At 44.8% G+C, this 20,475-nt stretch overlaps 1 protein-coding gene and 1 non-coding gene across 4 annotated transcripts; one reads left to right on the forward strand and one right to left on the reverse strand.

The window, feature by feature from the left end:
* The first annotated feature begins 973 nt into the window (after positions 1-973).
* trnak-uuu (transfer RNA lysine (anticodon UUU)) lies at positions 974-1,046 on the forward strand. Its single transcript has one exon. It is a non-coding gene; the product is annotated as a tRNA-Lys (tRNA).
* A 9,366-nt stretch (positions 1,047-10,412) lies between these two features.
* LOC117455045 (tRNA selenocysteine 1-associated protein 1-like) lies at positions 10,413-17,409 on the reverse strand. Of its 3 annotated transcripts, none has more exons than XM_034094398.2 (9): positions 17,258-17,409; positions 16,262-16,359; positions 16,086-16,185; positions 15,956-16,005; positions 15,728-15,859; positions 11,942-12,058; positions 11,660-11,864; positions 11,550-11,583; positions 10,413-10,961 (listed from the first exon to the last, which is right to left on the reverse strand). In XM_034094398.2, exons 1-9 carry the CDS (start codon positions 17,279-17,281, stop codon positions 10,801-10,803), a joined length of 921 nt encoding a protein of 306 aa, XP_033950289.1. In that variant the 5' UTR covers positions 17,282-17,409; the 3' UTR covers positions 10,413-10,800. The 3 variants fall into 3 exon arrangements, with proteins under 3 accessions (XP_033950289.1, XP_033950287.1, XP_033950288.1); XM_034094396.2 differs by having other exon boundaries at positions 16,086-16,200; XM_034094397.2 differs by having other exon boundaries at positions 11,660-11,858; positions 16,086-16,200; positions 17,258-17,408.
* Positions 17,410-20,475: the final 3,066 nt, after the last annotated feature.

Here is a 20,475-nt window from a genome sequence, read left to right on the forward strand (position 1 = left end):
TTTGGTTTAAGCATATGAAGGATATAATAAGAATGATATAATAAAAATGTCCACTACAGTCTTCACAGGTCTCACTAAAAAATCTATTCGGAAGCTGCAGCTGATTCAGAACGCCGCTGCTCGAGTCCTCACTAACACTAAGAAAGTGGATCACATCACTCCTGTTCTCAAGTCTTTACACTGGCTTCCTGTGTGTCCACGAATAGATTTCAAAATACTGCTGCTGGTTTATAAAGCACTGAATGGTTTAGGCCCAAAATACATTTCTGACCTCCTGCTAAACTATGAACCATCCAGATCTCTCAGGTCTTCAGGGACTGGTCAGCTTTCTGTCCCCAGAGTCAGAACTAAACATGGAGAAGCAGCGTTCAGTTATTATGCTCCAAATATCTGGAACAAACTCCCAGAAACCTGCAGGTCCGCTGCAACTCTGACTACTTTAAATCCAGACTGAAGACTTTTCTTTTTGTCGCTGCTTTTAATTGAACTATTCATATCTTAGACTGCACTGTAACTTTTATCCATGTATTTTTTCTTTTAATGTTTATTTTAAATGCCATTTTCTTAATGTCCTTCATTTTTTGTAAAGCACTTTGAATTGCTTTGTGTTGAAAAGTGCTATATAAATAAACTTGCCTTGCCTTGCCTTAAGGAGACAGGCATTTGGTCAAGCCTGTTTGTAACTTGAATCCCTGGGAACTTCCATGTTACTTTAAAAGTTCTTAAGGCCCTCTTTATTGGGATATCTTCATTTAAACTTAGCCACAGATATCTGTTATACAAACAGGTATAATGATAAACTTAGTCTACGGGATTCCACTCAGTTTGGGACTCACTTGATCAGTTCCTGACACAGACATGTCTAATGATAATCTGTCATTATCTCAAATGCTACATGAAAATCAGGGTCTTTGGGATTCCAATCCGGTTGGAACTCACATGAACAGTTCCTCCAGGAGGTGGTCTTTTTGAAGCCTGGATAGCTCAGACGGTAGAGCATCAGACTTTTAATCTGAGGGTCCAGGGTTCAAGTCCCTGTTCAGGCGAAAAGTCTATTGTGTAAAGAGACTGCAGTCTTCATTGAAATCCTCTCTTCACCAAAGGCTAACGTTGGTCTGAGGGAGCTCCACAGTCTCCTTCTGCCCTTAATGAGACAGGCATTTATATCCACATTATTTAAAAGTTCATAAGGCCCCCTCTATTGGGACACCTTCGTTTAAATTTGGGCACAGATGTCTTTACACAAACACGTCTAATGATGAACTGAGTCTTCGGGATTCCACTCAGTCCACTCGAGGAGGTGGTCTACTCGAAGCCTGGATATAGTCAGATTCACTATATACTTTTGTGGGATTTTTGTGGGGATTTGCAATACTACACATTTTTGGAAAGGATATTATATAAGGATTCAGAAAATCCATGTTTCCATTTGCCCAGGTGTTTATATGGTGGCCATATTGGAATTTCCAAAATGGCCACCGTAAAATGTAGGTTTTGTAATATCTTGACTTCTAAATAAGCTAGAACATTGATTTGAACTGCTAAACCCACATTTTCAGGATCAAGGAATTCAATGGTGCCAACAATAAGTAGGTAGAACTCACTAAATTGCATGTTAACATAACTTTTATTGAGGACTTAATAGATAATTGACATTAACTGATTAAACTGAGTCTAACATTGTGAACTTCAGTATCATCATGACATGCACATGTTGTGACCACAGTAAAGAAGCAACCTTCTTCATTAGACATCTAAATGTATACACAGCTATGCATCATCATCACTATCATCATCAACACTTTCATCCATCACGGCATGGGAATCATCGTCGTTCTGGCACTGGCTACTGCACTGACACATATCAGTACAGGCTAAGTCTACTTAGCCTGTACTACTACTGGGATGTAGGCAAGTGTGATTACATTGTACAGCTTGTCACCTTCAGTGGTAAAGGGGTTTCCATGACTGAGTATGGCTGCCTTGATCTTGTCGATTGTACCATGTGCCCTCTTGACTGCACTTGGCCCAAGCTCATGGTGCTCTGTGGTTCTGTCAGCTTCCATGTCAAATTGACTCTTGAACTCTTTCGACAGACGTGAAAGTTCTGGTGTGACCATGAAAAAACTCTGTCTGGCATTGGCATTGTTAGAGATGCCAATAATCCCAGAGCGAATCTTCATCAGCTTGTTCAGATGTTCGCATCTCCCAAATATTTGTGTAACTGCATCCTGGTTAAATAAAAATATAAGGTATAATGTTTGTGTCTTTGACATAAGCGCTGCTATGCAGCCACCAGTGCCCTGTACTACGAAGCCAATTCAACAGACCTTGGATATGTTTGAGTTATCTTAACTAACCCTAACAAACGAGATCTCGCTAAGCGGTCCTACGGCGCTGGTTATCAACTCGGTAAATCAAGCCAGGGTTTCTCTCTCCAGCTGAGAGCGCGTTCACGTGAAAGGGGTGAGGTTAGCTACATTTGACCAATCACAAACAGGGACAAGTGTACTGACAGCGCAGCATCATACTTCATTATGAAAAGTAAACTAATATTAGACAAATATGAGCTTTAAACATCCATGAATTAAACATATAATCCAAGATACAAGCCACATAGTTGCTCCCTGTTTCCCTTCTGTAGCATGTAAAAGTATTTATATACAGAAGTACTTTAATAAAGACCAACAAAGTATGCGTTTGTTGACTAATAACCCTTGTGTTATGCAGTTAACTATTAACACATTTCTATTAAATATTATATATTTCTAATAAATCTACTTCTTTCAAGTTTATTACATACAATTATTATTATATCTTTATCAGGGATAGTTTTGAAGTAACCAATATGGACCTGTATTGAAGCTCATGGTTTGTGTGCTGTACTTAAATGTAACCATTACATTGAATATGAACTAAGAAGATATTGGTGTTATAAGTTATAATTTCTTTTAACAAACAAAGAGAAAACCTATAGAAATTCTAAACATAGCACTCCACTCAATTATTGGACAGTCACGTACTTGATAGAACCAAACCTTTATTTTAAAGTAGTTCAACTTAATAAAATGTAAAACAACCCTTAAAAGTAAGTAAGGTGCAGTATAACAAAATAACACTCTAAATGAGTTTTAACATAAAATAAACATTATCATAAACTTAATAAAATATATACATATCATATATATATAAATAAATATCAAACTATACACCGAACTATATACATAAATAAGTGTCCAGTGTCCATGCCTCTGGTGGGGGGGATATACATTTAGTTATGTCCTCCAACCACTGTTCCTTTGGCACAATGTAGTTAACTTTTTTATTTAACCTTTATTTAACCAGATAAAAGCATTGAGACAAAATCTCATTTGCAATGCTGACCTGGCCAAGAAGGCAGCAACGTTACACATAACACATAACACATAACCAGAGTTGGGTGTACTGTAATAATATTACTTTTTCAGTAACGGAGTAGTGTAATGGGCTACTTTTATAATTCAGTAATCACACTACAGTTACTAACATTGCCCCGACACGCGTTACTTCGTTACTTTCTAAAATCAGTCATAATCAAACTTCAACAAACACCTGCAAAGAACACATGCTAAGGTGAAGCTAACGCACATAGCTGTTGTTTATTTATATCACACACGTAGTCTGTTCTTCTTCTCTGTTTTCCGGTTGTTGCCTGTTTTGAATGACGAATACACACTACCGCCGTCTGCTGGTAAGGAGAGTTATTGCCACTTACGCATGCGCAGTTCGTACATGCTCGGCTGAAGTCTTTGCGGTGTGCTCCAGTCTGGCTCCAGTGCAACACATGGCCAACACGCAGGAGAACACGCTGACGCAACAGCGTGAGCAGAGATAGACTGCGCAAAATATACAGATAACAGGAGACAGAGGACAGCCATGGTCAGATAGCAGGAGACAGAGGACAGCCATGGTCAGATAGCAGGAGACAGAGGACAGCCATGGTCAGATAGCAGGAGACAGAGGACAGCCACGGTCAGATATGAAAACATTCAGGAGCTATCTGGATCAGTCTTATGCGACAATGGAAACTGAACTAAAGAGAACATTTGAAACTTTAGCAGTCTGCGTGATCTGCCTGCAGGGAGGGGCGGGCCGGCCCTGCGAGTAAAGTAACGAGTAAAGTAACGAATTACTTTATGTAGAGAGTAACGAAGTAGTGTAATATATTACTTTTTTTAAAGTAATATGTAATATGTAATATATTACTTTTTTTTAGTAACGACCCCATCTCTGCACATAACACAAACATATAAAATACAGAGAACATAACTGAGGTTACCTACTGTAACCCAGCTTCTATGAGTAAATGGCGCAGCCCTCTAAGGCTATTGGGTTATCCCTCTGCGCCCCCGCGCAGCACTGAAACACTTGTAGTCCACGCCCACTCGCAAGGTGGGCCCCAACCTCGGGCCTCCTTCCGGTATAAGTAGGAAGGGGGCCTGGCAATCTGCTCCGATACAATATAACTGTTCTTCAGCTATTCGTAGAGCCAGTGGGGCCCAGCACTTAGAGGGCTGCGCCATTTACTCATAGAAGCTGGGTTACAGTTAGGTAACCCCAGTTCTATTTCGTATATGGCTTCGCCCTCTAAGGCTATCGCTATTGGGTTAAGGGCGAAGCATGATGTAGTCTGCGCCCCACTGGGTCCGCGCGGCACTAGAAGCACAGACACACCTGCTCAATAACACCCCCTGCCTGTTGTGCCATGCGTAATGGCACCTCCCCGTCCCTGGAACATAGCAAACATGCCTATCTTCCTGACGGGGTGAAGGCTGGGAACAATAAATACCGACCGCTGTGAGAAGTAGAGACGAAGGTCCCACCTTATCCTGCGATCATAGAGGGGGAACAGCAGCTCTCTGCGTGTCAGACAGGTAGGAGAGCGCCCAGCTGGATCCCTGACGTCACTCACTCTAATCAGGCACTCCGTACAAAGTGCGTCAGAGTAAAAAGGAACATCCCTCTCATACGAGGGGAAAAGGGCCGCTCTCTGTGTGCCGAGAGGCAGGAGAGAGGCGCACAGCTGGATCCCTGACGTCACTCACTCCGACAGGACACCCAGTACAGAGTGCGTCAGAGAGGAATGGGAGACCTCCCTCAAATAAAATTGAATAAATGAACAGGGGGAAGACCAAGATGCAGCCGTGCAAATGTCTTCCACTGACATTCCTCCGTGCAACGCCGTGGAGGAGGAAATTCCTCTGGTGGAGTGCGCTTTGATATTCTCCGGGGACCCACCCCCGAGGAGACATATGCCTGTGAGACCGCCTCACACAGCCAGTGTGACAGCTGTTGTGCCGACAGAGGTTGCCCGATCGAGCGCTCTCTATACTGCACAAACAGACGCTGAGAACGGCGCCATGCCGCCGTGCGCGCCACATAGCAGGCCAGCGCGCGCACCGGGCAGAGGAGATGAGACGTGGCTTCTTCCTCCGATTTATGAGGAGGCGGAAAAAACCTGTCCAGGGTGATCACTCTTGATCTAAAAGAGCTTGTGATGACCTTTGGCATAAAGGCTGGGTTAGGACGTAACACAGCCGAACTGCCATCCCCCTGGATCCGGAGGCATGACGGGGCCACAAAGAGAGAGCCGATAAATCACTCACCCTTTTCGCCGACGTTAGAGCCAAAAGCATTACTACTTTGGCTGATGACATGTTGAGGGGAACCTGCTCTAAAGGTTCAAATGGGGCTTTGCTTAGTGCTCGTAACACCAAAGCCAAATCCCACTGAGGCGCCAGTGCGCGTGACACCGGTCTGAGTCTTCGTACCCCTTGCAGAAACCGTTTCGTCAGGGGGTGACTGAACACCGTCCCTGATGATATGGCAGCAGCATATACCTTGATCGTGTTGCAAAACCAATGCTGCATCCTACGCATAGTAAGTGAGGACCATCCAGTTAGACTATACAGTTTGAAATGATGAGTTCTATAGGGTGCATCTGATAAAGCAGTGCAGCGTGGTAGAGTGGGTCAGGTTTGGCCAAAACAGTGGGACAGGCAAATCTATAGATGGTATCACCGTAGTCAAGCTAGGGTGCATCACCACCTGCATCACCACCTGAGGGCCTGAGGGTGGAGCAGGGAACAGCTGCATCTCCACCTGAGGGCCAGAGGGTGGAGCAGGGAACAGCTGCATCTCCACCTGAGGGCCAGAGGGTGGAGCAGGGAACAGCTGCATCACCACCTGAGGGCCTGAGGGTGGAGCAGGGAACAGCTGCATCACCACCTGAGGGCCAGAGGGTGGAGCAGGGAACAGCTGCATCACCACCTGAGGGCCAGAGGGTGGAGCAGGGAACAGCTGCATCACCACCTGAGGACCAGAGGGTGGAGCAGGGAACAGCTGCATCACCACCTGAGGACCAGAGGGTGGAGCAGGGAACAGCTGCATCACCACCTGTGGGCCAGAGGGTGGAGCAGGGAACAGCTGCATCACCACCTGAGGACCAGAGGGTGGAGCAGGGAACAGCTGCATCACCACCTGAGGGCCTGAGGGTGGAGCAGGGAACAGCTGCATCACCACCTGAGGGCCAGAGGGTGGAGCAGGGAACAGCTGCATCACCACCTGAGGGCCTGAGGGTGGAGCAGGGAACAGCTGCATCACCACCTGAGGACCAGAGGGTGGAGCAGGGAACAGCTGCATCACCACCTGAGGACCAGAGGGTGGAGCAGGGAACAGCTGCATCACCACCTGTGGGCCAGAGGGTGGAGCAGGGAACAGCTGCATCACCACCTGAGGACCAGAGGGTGGAGCAGGGAACAGCTGCATCACCACCTGAGGGCCAGAGGGTGGAGCAGGGAACAGCTGCATCACCACCTGAGGGCCAGAGGGTGGAGCAGGGAACAGCTGCATCACGAAGGTTAAACGAAGGTGTCCCAGTTGAGGGGGCCTTAAGAACTTTTTTAAGTAATGTGAATGTTCCCAGGGATTCTAGAAACAGGCCTGATCAAAAGAAAATGTATGACGGTTTTCTTCTCCATATTTTGAATGTTTGTCAAGTTTCTCTCTTCTTTATTGCTAATACAATACTCTGGAATAAGCATTTCAAAAATTCATATTTCGTAAGATCTCTCCAAGTTGCACATTCACACAACTAAAACATATGAAGTGCCTTCAGCACATTGGTGACTCATGCACCTGACTCTAGTCCTGTCCACACAGACAGTAAACCCTTTATTCATGATTTCATATAACTATATTGGGTTAATTGTATTCAACTAAACCTAATAAACAGCTATACTCTCTGTGTGAAGAACTTAAACTTTTGAGCATTTCAACATCTTCACTAACTGTGTGTAATCTCATAGGTCAGCTATAGTCAGCTATTTTCTCCACAGTCAGCCACCTACTTCAGCCTCCTCAAACCCTCCCTCCAGATATCTCCATTGACCAATGTACTGACTTTCTGCAATTTTTTCACTCCAAAATGAACACCATTCACCTAGAGCTGGCCTCAGCATGCACCTCCTCAAGTGATCCACCCTGGATGTTGACCACTGGTCCACCACTCATCAGCTCCCTCTCCATCTTCACCCCAGCATCGGAATACACCATCTCAGAGCTCATCCGTAAAGCTAAAACCACCACCTGTCAGCTTGATCCTCTTCCCACCACCCTGGTCAAGGCTTGCCTACCAGCCATAACACCCATGATCACTGACATAATGAACTCCTCCCTCACCTCTGGAATTGTACCCACCTCCCTCAAACTGGCTGCAATCACTCCCATCCTCAAAAAACCCGGTACTGACCCAGCCGATCTAAACCACTACAGGTCCATCTCCAACCTACCTTTCATTTCCAAGACCCTTGAGAGGGTGGTTGCCGCACAGCTTCAGTCCCATCTTGACACAAACAACCTCCATGAATCCTTCCAATCTGGTTTCCGCCAAAAACACAGTACTGAAACAGCCCTTGTTAAAATCACCAACGACCTCCTCCGTGCAGCTGACTCCGGACTTCTCACCATCCTCATCCTCCTTGACCTCAGCGCTGCATTCGATACCATCTCTCACCCACTACTCCTGGACCGCCTGGCTGGCATTGGGATCACTGGTGTTGCACTCTTCTGGTTCTCATCATACCTCACTGACAGACAACAGTTTGTACAACTCGGTAATCACAAGTCACAAGAAAGTGCTATTTCACTGGGTGTCCCCCAGGGGTCAGTACTGGGTCCACTCCTATTCATCATATATCTCCTCCCCCTGTGCAAAATCCTCCGTCACCATGAGGTTAATTTTCACTGCTACACCGACGACACACAGGTCTACATTTCCTCCAAACCCACCACTGCCCTGCCCCCAACCTGCCTCACCACCTGCATTGAGGACATCAGGAGCTGGATGAGCAGGAACCTCCTGAAGCTTAACGGTAGCAAAACTGAGGCCCTGCTCATCGGCTCCAAATCCACCCTCACCAATTCACATATCACCCCAGCACCAAACATCATCATCGACGGCTTCCCCATACCATTCGCTGGCCAAGTGAAAAGCCTCGGTGTCATTCTGGACGGCTCCCTCTCATTCGCACCACACGTAAAAAACATCACCCGCACCGCTTTCTTTCATCTTCGGAACATCTCCAGACTCCGCTCATCTCTGTCCCAACCCAGCACTGAAATCCTGGTCCACTCATTCGTCACATCCCAGATTGATTACTGCAATGCACTTCTGACTGGCCTTCCCATCAAACTCCTCAATAGACTGCAAATAATCCAGAACTCTGCTGCCCGGATCATCACCCGCACCAACTCATCCGACCACATCACCCCCATGCTCACTCAGCTACACTGGCTTCCTGTACGCTACCGTATTCACTCCAAAAACCTTCTACTCATATATAAAGCTCTCCATAACCTTGCCCCCATCTACATCACTGACCTCCTTCAGGAGTACACCCCCTCCCGCACCCTCCGCTCTTCGTCCGTAGGACTTCTCACCGTCCCAAGATATCGCCTCAAAACCATGGGTGCTCGAGCTTTCAGCTGCTCGGCTCCCAGACTCTGGAACTCCCTGCCACGACACATCCGACAGTCTGATTCCATAACAACATTCAAATCCCAACTCAAAACCCACCTGTTCAAACTGGCCTTTTCTCTATAATCTGTACCCGGTGTCCTTTTGTGTCCTTTTGTGGTCCATTTCCTGTTGTTTGTCTTGTCTTAATACTTCACTAAATCCACTGTTTTAATTTGTAAGGTAAAATTGTAAATGTAAATTGTACATCTGTAACCCTGTAAGGTGTCCTTGGGTGTTTTGAAAGGCGCCCCCCAAAATAAATGTATTATTATTATAGTATCTTGTTGTCCATGGATACAACTACAGTAAGTCCAAAGGGACAGTCATGGCTGTTTGTCTCCACCTAGTGAGAGGCAGGTGTTATTACAGTGTTAGGCATTTACCATTAAAGTTACATTCATCTTTGTTTGAATCTATTGTTTTCTACATCATTTAATAACACCATTGCATACATTAAAATAAATAAATTGATTTGTGGATATAAGCGACCCTCCCATCCCTGCACATCAGTGATGCAGATAGCAGGGACCAGTTGCCATGTACTTTAATCCACTGTTAAACCCGATTGAAGTAACAACTCTTTCAGACCGCTCTCAAGTGGATGAGGGCTGCAGTCAGGCTGAACGCAGCTTTAGACAGTTCCACATGTACTTTGTTTAAGGCATAGTACTGACGTCTTAAGGGCTCAGTGTGCACAACCTATCCTTCTGTCATAGGCCACTGCATCCCTGACACAAAGTATAGCTCAGCCGATGGAGAAAAAGTTAGAAATGGCCATCCTTGAAAAATGAGAAGCATTGTGACCACTCATATGTACAACTAGCCATCTCAGAAACATCCTCTTGATATATTGATCTGGTCGCTCATAATTGACTGCATGTACAGGAGACATCTTTGTTCCATTTGGATGGACAGTTGTTTGCAAACCTACGCTGAGTGGAAATGGAAGCATACACAGCTATAGCCATCCGATCATATGGGTTGCTGTGAAACAGGCAGGGAGGCCTCTGATTGGCTGCACTAACAATGACTGGGACAGTATTCACTTATTTTGTGAACATAACAGATTTCCTTATTAAACATGATGGACGAGCTTTCATCTAAAAGTGAGTAATAAAGCCGTGGGAAGTCTCTGATCCAGTTTACTCTTCTTAAGATGTTCCATTAGAACTCTCCTGAACTCGTGCAGTTCCCTGATAGGAGGTGTTTTGGACCTGTCTGCCTGTGATGACTCGGCATGCAGACACATGGATCCAGTGGGGATGTAATGAACAGACAGCATGTTTCAGAATTCATCATTTCATTTTTTCTACAAACAAAAGCGTACTTCAGAATAATTTAAAAGAACACCGAGTTCTACAAATGTGAGCTTTAATAAGGGTACATTAGAGAGAACATGTATTATACCTAGGGCCCAAAAGAACAGCTTCAACACCAACCTGCATGAGGTCAACCTGTTGTGGAGCAACATCAAGGAGGCCATTCTTGTCTGATATTTACATTTGGTTTATAGTGATGTCCTTTTAGTTTCCAAGACGCTGCCTGTTACGTCACCAGACGTGTTCCTGTGCTAACATCGTGAGACAATGTTGGAAATAAGACTTAAACATAGTTTGGATTCGCTGTGATCTGTGGATACACACAAATGTTGTTGAATGTCCTTAAAACAAAGATCCATCCACATTTCAGCAGTCACTGGAAAGAAAACTGTGCAGGTGTACAGTCCAGAGAGGAGGGGGTGTTCAGCAGTAGATGGGCTCCGGCAGGGAGGGGGGGGTGTAGTCCTCGTCTGTGGAGACGTCTGCAGGCTGCCAGTGACACTCGATCAGGGCGTCGTACAGCTCCTCACTCAGCTCCATGAACTTCCTGTTGGCCTCGACCACGTCCAGCTCCGGGCTGGGGTCTGCAGCACAGAGGGGGGGGGGTTACATCAGATTTAGTGACTAAACAATAGACTCACACAAGCATATAAAAAACATTAAAACAAATTAAATTAAAGATTTGTTTATTATGACTGCCCCCAAATCACTTATGGACCTTGTATTGAGTGTTATTTTTATTTGCTGTCGTCAAAAATACTACTTGAAATATTCTAATTCAAGCAGTAAAGATGTTTAGATTTACAATGATCAACAAGCACTGAACAGTCCTGTGTAGTTCTGTGCTGCTTTAACCTGCCATCGAGCCATCGTCATGCTCTGTAATATTGTTTTATTGTTTTTATCACCATTTACAGTGATCCTCTATGTTGCATGTTTTTGCATGCTATGTTAAAAAGACAATTCGTTTTACGGGTGACTTTGGAATATGTCCAGGGACTACCGATGAAAAATAGCCTAATGACCAATTCTGGGGCATTTACAGAAATGTCTTTTAATGTGAACGGTCCCTGTTAAATAAACTAATACATCAAAGATAAATAAATATTAAAACTAATATAATAAATACATAAAAAATCAAACTGTCACAATAATAAAACCCTAACACCAACCTTCAATGCCATCGTCCGGAACAGGTTCGGTCTCCTGAAAAGAGAACACGTTAGATGGAGTCAGTCTGTGATCAGTGAGATGTGACGGCTGTTTAACAGAGAGAGCTCACCTGGGTGGGGGTGTACTGCGAGTAGTCATACTGCTGGTAGTTGTAGCCATACCCTGCTGCTGCGTTGGGGTCGTACCCCCAGGAGGGGTAGTACCCGGGGTAGGCCTGCTGCTGGTACTGGCTGTACTGGTCGTAGCCGTTCCTGTACGCTGTGGTGTAGCCTGAGCGTGGCTCTGACTGCTGCTGCTGCTGCCGGTTCCTTAAACTCAAGAGGGAGGGGCACACTGTTATACTTCACCCGTTATGTGACTGATGATTGGATCTAAAGCTGCGAGGACTCACTTGTTGGCAGCCAGGCTGAGTCTCAGAGGCTTGGAGCCCAGGCCCACCGCGCCCTGACACTCGTCCAGCGCCCGCTTCTGCAGCCGCTCGTCTGGGAACTGCACGAAGCCACAGCCCCTGCGCACACAGGCACAGTGAGACGGGGGAAATGGTCTTTTGACAGTATATTGACATCGAAGAAGCAACATTGCTCCAGTTTAAATATCTTTAAAAAAGGTCTGACGTGAAAAAGTACAAACTTTCTGTTTGAAGACAAAAGTCCTCCTGCTGTTTTCTGTTGACAGATTCCAGTCATTTGTTTACACCAGGCTTTTATTTTGGAAATATTTCGAGGACAGTGCAGATGACCCGAGTTGCTTGACTTCATGAATTAGAGTTAAAGGCTTTTAAATGTGCACTATTATTATCATTAGTATATACAAATGAGGTATGCTTCTTTTCTGTCCAAATGTAATATTAACAACATTTATAATGAGATGATTATACATTTAAAACCCAATGTAGAAGTAAGGGCTGGCAGCAGCATATTTTGTGAAATCACTAATAGTTAACCTTATAATTGTTAAGATCCCCTCTTAAGGTCCTTACACAGCAAGCCGATTTCGGCCGTCGGAAGATGTCTGGCCGCCGATGAGCGTGCTGACGTCCTACTACCCGCCCCATCGTGTCTTTTCGGTCGTGCCGACACCTTCCGCCGCCGATTCAAAAGGCTGTCGGCTAAAGAAATCACTCTGATTGGCTGTTCAGCTAGCGAATCCGTGCATGAGAAGCGAAACGGAAGTGAGGGACCCAAACAAACTATTAAGAAGGCAAATCTGAGATTTCATTGAACTCCAGCTCTCGCCACAGGTTCTGGAAAGCCCCGTGAGCTTCTCGCTGTAGAGTGAAAATGGAACGCACACGCTATTTGATGTTTGTTTATATCACGCAGTCTGTTCTTCTTCTCTCGGTTATCACGCATTCTGTGGGTGTTTCTCAATGTCAGGGAAGGCTCCAGAGCCACTATTTCAAGGATACTACGTCATCAAGTCCCGCCGAAGGACTGTTCCAATGTCCAGGCTCCTTGGAATTCAACCGAGCCCGGCGTCCTTCATTGCGGGAAATTTCGAGGCTACACATGTGTATCCTCCGCGGTCTTAAAATCCCCACAATGCTTTGCGCACGGACCAATTTCCCAAATCTTTTGCGGAAATCGCGCTCCATTTAAGGCGGGGCCTCGCATATGAGGCACATCTGCTAGCCTGTTCCACCATTCTTCGTTTTCTGAGGCTAGGAGGATTCTTGCCTCGCTTATGACGGAAGTGACTCGGAAGACATGTCCTACCAAGGAAGCGTCCTCGACATTGAGAAACACCCTGTCTTCCGGTTGTTGCCTCTTTTGAATGACGAATACACACTACCGCCGCCTGCTGGTAAGGAGAGTTATTGCCACTCACGCATGCGCAGTTCATACGTGCTACTTGGCCGTCGGCTGAAGTCTTTGCGGTGTGTTCCAGTGCGACTGTTGGCCAAGACGCAGGTGACGTGAGGCGACACAACAGTCGGGTCCGTCGGGATGTGTTCTTTTGTCAGATTGGTGTGTTGGGCCTTTATACGTTTTCTCTATTCCTCGGTTGCTCTCAGCAGCTCCACAAATAACTCAAGAGGAAACTATTAGTCCTAGCCTTAAAGGGGACCTATCATGCAAAATGCACTTTTGTACGTCTTTTAAACATGAATAAGTGTCCCCGGTGTGTCAGGGAACTCACCAAGTGTCAGAAACACAACCCTCTCTCTTTTCCTCCATACCCAAATCTCTAAAAACGGGGCTGCAATGGATCTGATACAGATTTGAATTTTTCTGACATCAGAAAAGGGGTGCTCCGCCTATATGGGCAACTCTCTACCTATCAGGGGAATGAGAGACCGCTCGAAAGCGCTGGAGACGCTGTAGTACATATGCCAGGCCTGTGGGTGGTGCTGTAGTCTGCCACAAAAGCAGCAAAGAAGACTTTTCACAGAATCAGCCTTTGCAAAAACAGGGCTGGAATAGAGCAAATAGAGCGAAATGAGGCATGGCTAAAATGTATGATCTGTTTGGTATTTTGAAAAAAAACTTCACAGACATGTTTTATATAGGTATGGCCAGGGCTCGACATTAAGGATGGCCCCGGGCCATCTAGCATTTAGCTCAGGCAATGAAGCCTCACTTGCTGGTTGCCCGATCGGGCAATCTATTATGCCAGTATCATGCAGCTCGCGGATCCAGTAATGAGTGACCCGACAGTAAAACTAAACACATCTATAACTAGTTTAGGTAGTTTGAGAGGTAATTAAAATAGCTACGTGTGATATTCTAACCTGAAGTGTGTGTTTTGTTCCGCTCACCGCTGCATGTGGTTATGCAGAGCTGCGTGTCGACTCGTCAGCAGCAGCAGGTGATCTCTCTCTCCCGTCAGATTAGACTTCACTCGCGTTTATGTCCATATCGATCAGATCCAGCTAGTTCTAGCTAATGATATGACTACCTGCTTATTAAAAGACACCTAAACAATAAGCGTCGCTATGCAACTGGGTGAGGCCACAAAGTATAGCGCAGCATTATGCATTTGTTTACATGCCCACCGGAACCCTGAGGCATTACCAACAGATCAACGCACAATCAACCCATACAGGACATCTCTTTCTCCACATTAAGTGTTAGACATTAGAGTTGACTCTTCTTGTCTGTCACATAAGTGGCGCAACTGAATACTACCCGGACAATGAATCGAATGCAACCACATTTTCGCGGGAATTTCAGTTTGTTACGGATTCTGATGCTGAATACATAATGATCAAATAATTTAAAGTCAGAGTGTATTACAATGTTTCTTAGTCCACCAAAGCAAGGTGAACAACCTGGAAAGAAGAGAACGACTGAGCTGCAGCGCAGCCCCCCCCCCGAAAAAAGATAATCAAAGTCATAGGTATGTGCCCAATAATATTTTCTTCAAAGTAAATATTCAATATTTTTTCTTCAAAAGTAAATATGGGCATAACATGTTTTAATAAATAATTTGTTTATGGTGGTCCAGAGACAGGAATATAATTTCACATTTGTTATGATATAAATGATTTTTTTATGGTGGTCCAGAGACAGGGATTATAATTTGACATTTTGTATGTGTTTGCAGATGTGCTCATCAAGCACCTGGAGAAAAGATTCCAAGATCTCCAGAAAGGGAGTGTCTCTTCAAAATGTTCCATCTTCAACCCCAGTCAGTGGCCCTCTGACAGACAGAGGGCCATTGAGTCGTTGAATCAGCAAACACAAACAAGAAGAAGTGAAATTAAGAATAAAATTGAAATTGTACAATATAATATCGTGGTGGTTCATCTTATAATTCTAGAGAATGCACCAGACAGCATCTAAGACCTGCAGGTCCCCAAACCTTTCGTGAGTCATTTCGTCCGCGCGCATTTTTCAGGGCCATCTCTATTGGACTCAGGGCCATCTGTAAATTAGCTTAGATGGCCCACAGGGCCATCTCCCACAATCCTTAATGTCATGCCCTGGGTATGGCCCTACAATATATTATTCAAATATAGCATGATAGGTCCACTTTAAATAAATAATGACAGCCCAAGATGCACGTTACCTTAATTGGAAGGACGGATCAAGTTATCATTGGCTTGTAGAAGGAATCTTGAGTGTATCAAATGTTAGACTTTTTTAAAGAACTAGTTTACTCCATTGGAAGAAGTTTCAAGCCTGGGATAAACACACATCTTCTCCATATAGCGTGGGGATATGTTAATACTCACTTGGAGTTGCCCATGCTATCCAGCACCACCTTTCCTCCCCGACAGGAAGGGTAGCGGTTGTAAAAGTACTCATAGAGCATCCCATCATCCACTTCGGGAGTCAGATCTCCAACAAACAGAGAATACATCTGACTGCAACGCGAGGGAAAACAGAGTCAGGTTTTGTCAACGAGAGAAGGAATCATTTTGAAAAATAGGTCATCTTTGATTTCCTGCTTTATAACTCACCCACTCTCCTGTTTCCCAAAGGTGGCTCGGTTTAGCTTGAATCTTGTGGGCTGTGAGAGAGAAATATTAATGACTACAATGCCATTTCTCAGGAGTCTCAGCATCGCTACTGTGTGATCACTCTACATACCGGATTGGCTCCCGGTAAGGCTTTCCCGTTGATTTTGCGGAGACACCGCTCAGCCGTGGCCTCATCCGTCATCTCCACAAAGCAGTACCCCAGAGCCCCCCTGGGTGAAGACACACTGTTTAACGTCAGAGTAGAACGCGTCCAAAACTGACAACTGCTACAGATGTATTTCTTACCCAGTCATCTTGTTGCGTATGATGCGCACGTTCACCACCTGCTCCCCCATGGTGGAGAACGATCTGGTGATGAACTTCTCATCCATGTAGGTCTCCAGCTACACAGCCGCAGGGAAACATTAAAGAAGTTAGGAGATCCATTAAGGTCACTTAAACTGGTGAAACATGTCGTGGCCATGGTTATTTGTTGAAATAAATGTGTTAAAAAAAAGTATTGTGGAGCTGCAGGGATATTAAATCATATACATGTATTCTACGGACTTGAAAGCAGGCACAGATTCTATGCATTATTTTTTTAAACAAACCATAATTATTTACTTTAGTTTTCCTGATAATGAGAATTGCTATAATTTGCTCCATTATCGTGACTGTAAAATTGGTCATAATAATTGCAATTGTAATACTGACATCAAAGCGGCAACATTGTTACAGTTTAACTGTCTATATCTGTATATATATATGTCAGACATTAAAAAAGTAACAATAACTTCCTGTTAAAAATAAAAGTCGTTCTTAAATTGTCCACAGAGAAATTCCCTTCATTTGATAATACAAAGCTTTTATTCTGAAATATTTGCTTCATAAATTAGAGTTTAAAAAAGAAATACATTTTCATAGATTTTTCTACATCCACACAATATCAGATTGAGGGTTTAAAACAGTGTCTCTGGTAACCTATTTTTGAAACATAATAACAAATCCCCCTCCCTCCCTCATGTAGCTGATAGCAGACTCCATTAACATGACATTAGTCCCGGTGGGCCTTTCTGCTGAGAGCTACGTGTTGCATTAAGTTAGTGTGAGCGGTTAACCAACACTAAACCCTAACCTTAGCCCAGCTCCTCATACAAGGGGTTAATCCACAAACAAGCGATATGATCTGCTGGTTTTCTTAAAGGAGTTTTGTTGTATCACATACATACAGCGTACGTAACTTAGCTAACACTGTGGTCACATTAAATTATTAACCGTAGTATAAAGTTGTAAAGTACTCACGTTCCCCATCCATAACGTGCTCATCCTGCCGCCGAAGATGTTAATATTATAATGTGAAATTACTGAGAGTTTTAAATAAAGCAGCAGAAGTCAGCGCTGCACATGCTAAATTACGCAGCAGAGAAGTGAAGCAGGAAGTACAACAACAGTACGTGCTGACGTCACTCCAACGTCCTGGTTAGTGGTTACGTTTTTGCGTCAACAGTTAGCGCTGTGTGTACTGTTTACTGGTCTGAGAAAGAAAGCAGTTAAACAAAGGTACACAATTTCTAAAAGTACTAATAGTACAGCGGATAAGCACAACAATTGTGCATTTTATGAGAAAAGCATGACATTTCTAGCATAGTTAGTGCATACCATAAGGTTTATTTTCAGATGTCAGATTTGACCTGTGAGGACCGTGAGAAGTCAAATCCAAGATGGCCGCCAGTCTCTCGGGTCAAATGTTCAAACACGCTTAATTTTGGAACCAAACATTGTAGAACAACATTTAAGGTGTCATATCCAACTAAATTAGGGATGCCCAATCATTTGGTGATACTTTTGAGATCGCCAGAATTCAAGAAAATGCATTTAGGTGAAGATAAAGGTAGAAATTGACCAAAAATAAGCTGTCAATCAGTTGAAATTTTCAAATTTGCAAATTATTTATTTTGTGTGTGTGTGTGTGTGTGTGTGTGTGTGTGTGTGTGTGTGTGTGTGTGTGTGTGTGTGTGTGTGTGTGTGTGTGTGTGTGTGTGTGTGTGTGTGTGTGTGTGGCAGATGTGGCACAGTTATGTATTGTGTACAGTGGCGAGCCGTGACTTTTATACCTAGGCCCTCTGACCCCCACCCCTTCCCTCGAGTTATTACGTCACAGCGTATACTTCAGCGGAATATCAAAACCACGGCCCGGGGGTGCAAAACGCATCAATGAAAGCGACCCACTACCACACAAAACAACACCTGTAAATAACCCTATTTGTGTTCTTTGAAATTGAAAAGGATATTGCATTGTGTTTGTTACTTTCGTTGCAGTTGTATGTCTTAAGTGTAATTTGGAATTTTGAAGGCGAGTTAACAAAATAACTCCTGTTGACAGGAAGTTGTTGTTGTTATGGAAACAAGAAAAGTTTCACAGCGGGCGGAACTTGTCATAAAGTCTGCGATAATAACACCCACCCATTTAGAGGGAAGATATGATTGGTCAATTGTACTGTCATTTGACATTACTCTCTCGTTCAGTTACAATAGCTGGGCCCTCTGTGAGACCTCCCAACCTCCTGACTGCTGCAGCTGCCAAAGAAGATATGTATGCATGGCTCAGCAAAGTCAAGACAGCTGTTGAAAAGTCCACCATGGATGGCTGGATATCGTGGTCTGCCTACCACGCTGATGCGCACCAAGCTGTCATCCCACCTGCAGCAATAACCGCACTATTGCCTTTGTTTCTTGACAATGCACACTCAGTGGCAATGATACCTCACTCCATGGACATCGTCAAGGCAGCAGTTCAGCATGTGAACCCTGGTCAGATTCCTGTCCTTGCAGCTGACCAACCACTGTATGCTCTTGCTAAGAAAGTCCAGTGGACCTGGCCAGCCACTTATGGAGAGGATCACTTTGTGATCATGTTCGATGGTCTACACATTGAGATGGCCATGTTGAAGTTGCTGGGAGACTGGCTGGAAGACAGTGGCTGGACGAACATCCTGGTACAGGCTGACATTGCAAGTTCCGGAAAAGCAAATTCCTTCATACATGCCAACCATGTCACCAAGACCCGCCATGCACACCAGCTCACAGCTGCAAGCCTTTATACACTCCTCCAACAAGCTTACAGTGAAGACTGCACACCTGATGACTCTAATGCCATGCAACCTGATAGTCCGCCGTTTGAGGAGTGGTGCATACAGCGAACAAAGGCCAGTGTCCACTTTGACTACTGGCTAAAGACCCTGTCATTGGAGCTTCTCTTGCTGCGGTACATCAGGTCACTTCGTGAAGGTAACTTCCAGCTGTATGTGGAATCCCTGACACAGATCATGCCCTGGATGTTTGCCCTAGATCACACACACTACTCCAGATGGATTTCCGTACACATCCGTGACATGATGACTCTCGCTGAAAAACATCCACATGTCCTAGCAGAATTCAAGTCTGGACATTTTGTGGTGCACAAAACCAGCAACAAGTTCTCTGCCATGGCACTCGACCAGTGCCATGAGCAGAACAATGCAATGGTGAAAGGTTCTGGTGGGGCTATTGGACTGACTGCCAATCCAGGTGCACTTAGACACTGGATGGTAGCAGGGCCAGAAATGTCCAGGATCACTACAGAGTTTGAGCAACAGCATAGTGCTAGTGACACTGGGCAACGTCATCACGACCAGCAACCTGGCGTACAAGCAGCATTTCTGAAGGAAGTTAAAGCACTTGTGACAGTGCTGGAAGAGATGGGAAATCCATTCCTAGAACACAGCCAAGATTTACTAGTCATGGACACAAGGGACATCATGGACATCAAAGTGGCTGAAACTGTGAGAAGGATCGAGACCCTTGGTGAGGAGCAGTACACCACGTTTGTGAAAGAGAGGCTAGAACAGTGTACAACACCTGTCACACAAACACTTCCAAAGACCAAGTTGCCACTGTTCAGTAGGCCACCGGTCAAGATGAAGTTGAAACAAAAGGCACAGCTTGCAGCACTGAGGAGTGACTGTGGTCTCTTTTCGAGGCTGTACATTACATTACATTGCATTTAGCTGACGCTTTTATCCAAAGCGACTTACAATAAGTAAGTACATCTCCTGTCAAACACGAGATGGAGACATCGACAATTTCTTCTACCATTAAAACCAGGGATCCCCACCAGCTCTGTCAACTGGAGGCAAAATTCGGATTGGGGTTAAAGCAGATCTACTTCGCTGCCTAGAATCAGATCTGCTTGAAAACAGTAGTGTACCTATGGCTGATGCAACAATTTTTCGATGGTGCAGCTGTGGTTCAAATGTTAAATCCTGAAACATCAAGAAAATGTCAAGAGTATGGAGATGGAGTGTTTGCACAACTTGAGAAAAGCAGCAGCATTGACCTTGTCTGGGATGTATACCTACCTGCCAGCCTGAAAGCCTCAACCAGACAAAAGAGGGGAAAGGGCATCAGGAAAAGGGTGGCTCCTTCTACTGTGATGCCAAAGAACTGGAAGGACTTTCTTCGATGCAATGAGAACAAAACCG

The sequence above is a fragment of the Pseudochaenichthys georgianus genome, chromosome 11 (genome assembly GCF_902827115.2).
Source record: "Pseudochaenichthys georgianus chromosome 11, fPseGeo1.2, whole genome shotgun sequence".
NCBI lineage: Eukaryota > Metazoa > Chordata > Actinopteri > Perciformes > Channichthyidae > Pseudochaenichthys > Pseudochaenichthys georgianus.

What these genes read in the sequence shown, in the direction of transcription:
- LOC117455045 (XM_034094396.2), bottom strand. Translation starts at nt 17,281, where the DNA reads ATGAGCACGTTATGGATGGGGAAC. An exon ending in GCACGTTATGGATGGGGAAC is followed by an intron (nt 16,360 to 17,257) that starts GTGAGTACTTTA and finishes GCGGCTGTGTAG; the next exon opens with CTGGAGACCTACATGGATGA. An exon ending in TTTGGGAAACAGGAGAGTGG is followed by an intron (nt 15,860 to 15,955) that starts GTGAGTTATAAA and finishes CTCGCGTTGCAG; the next exon opens with TCAGATGTATTCTCTGTTTG.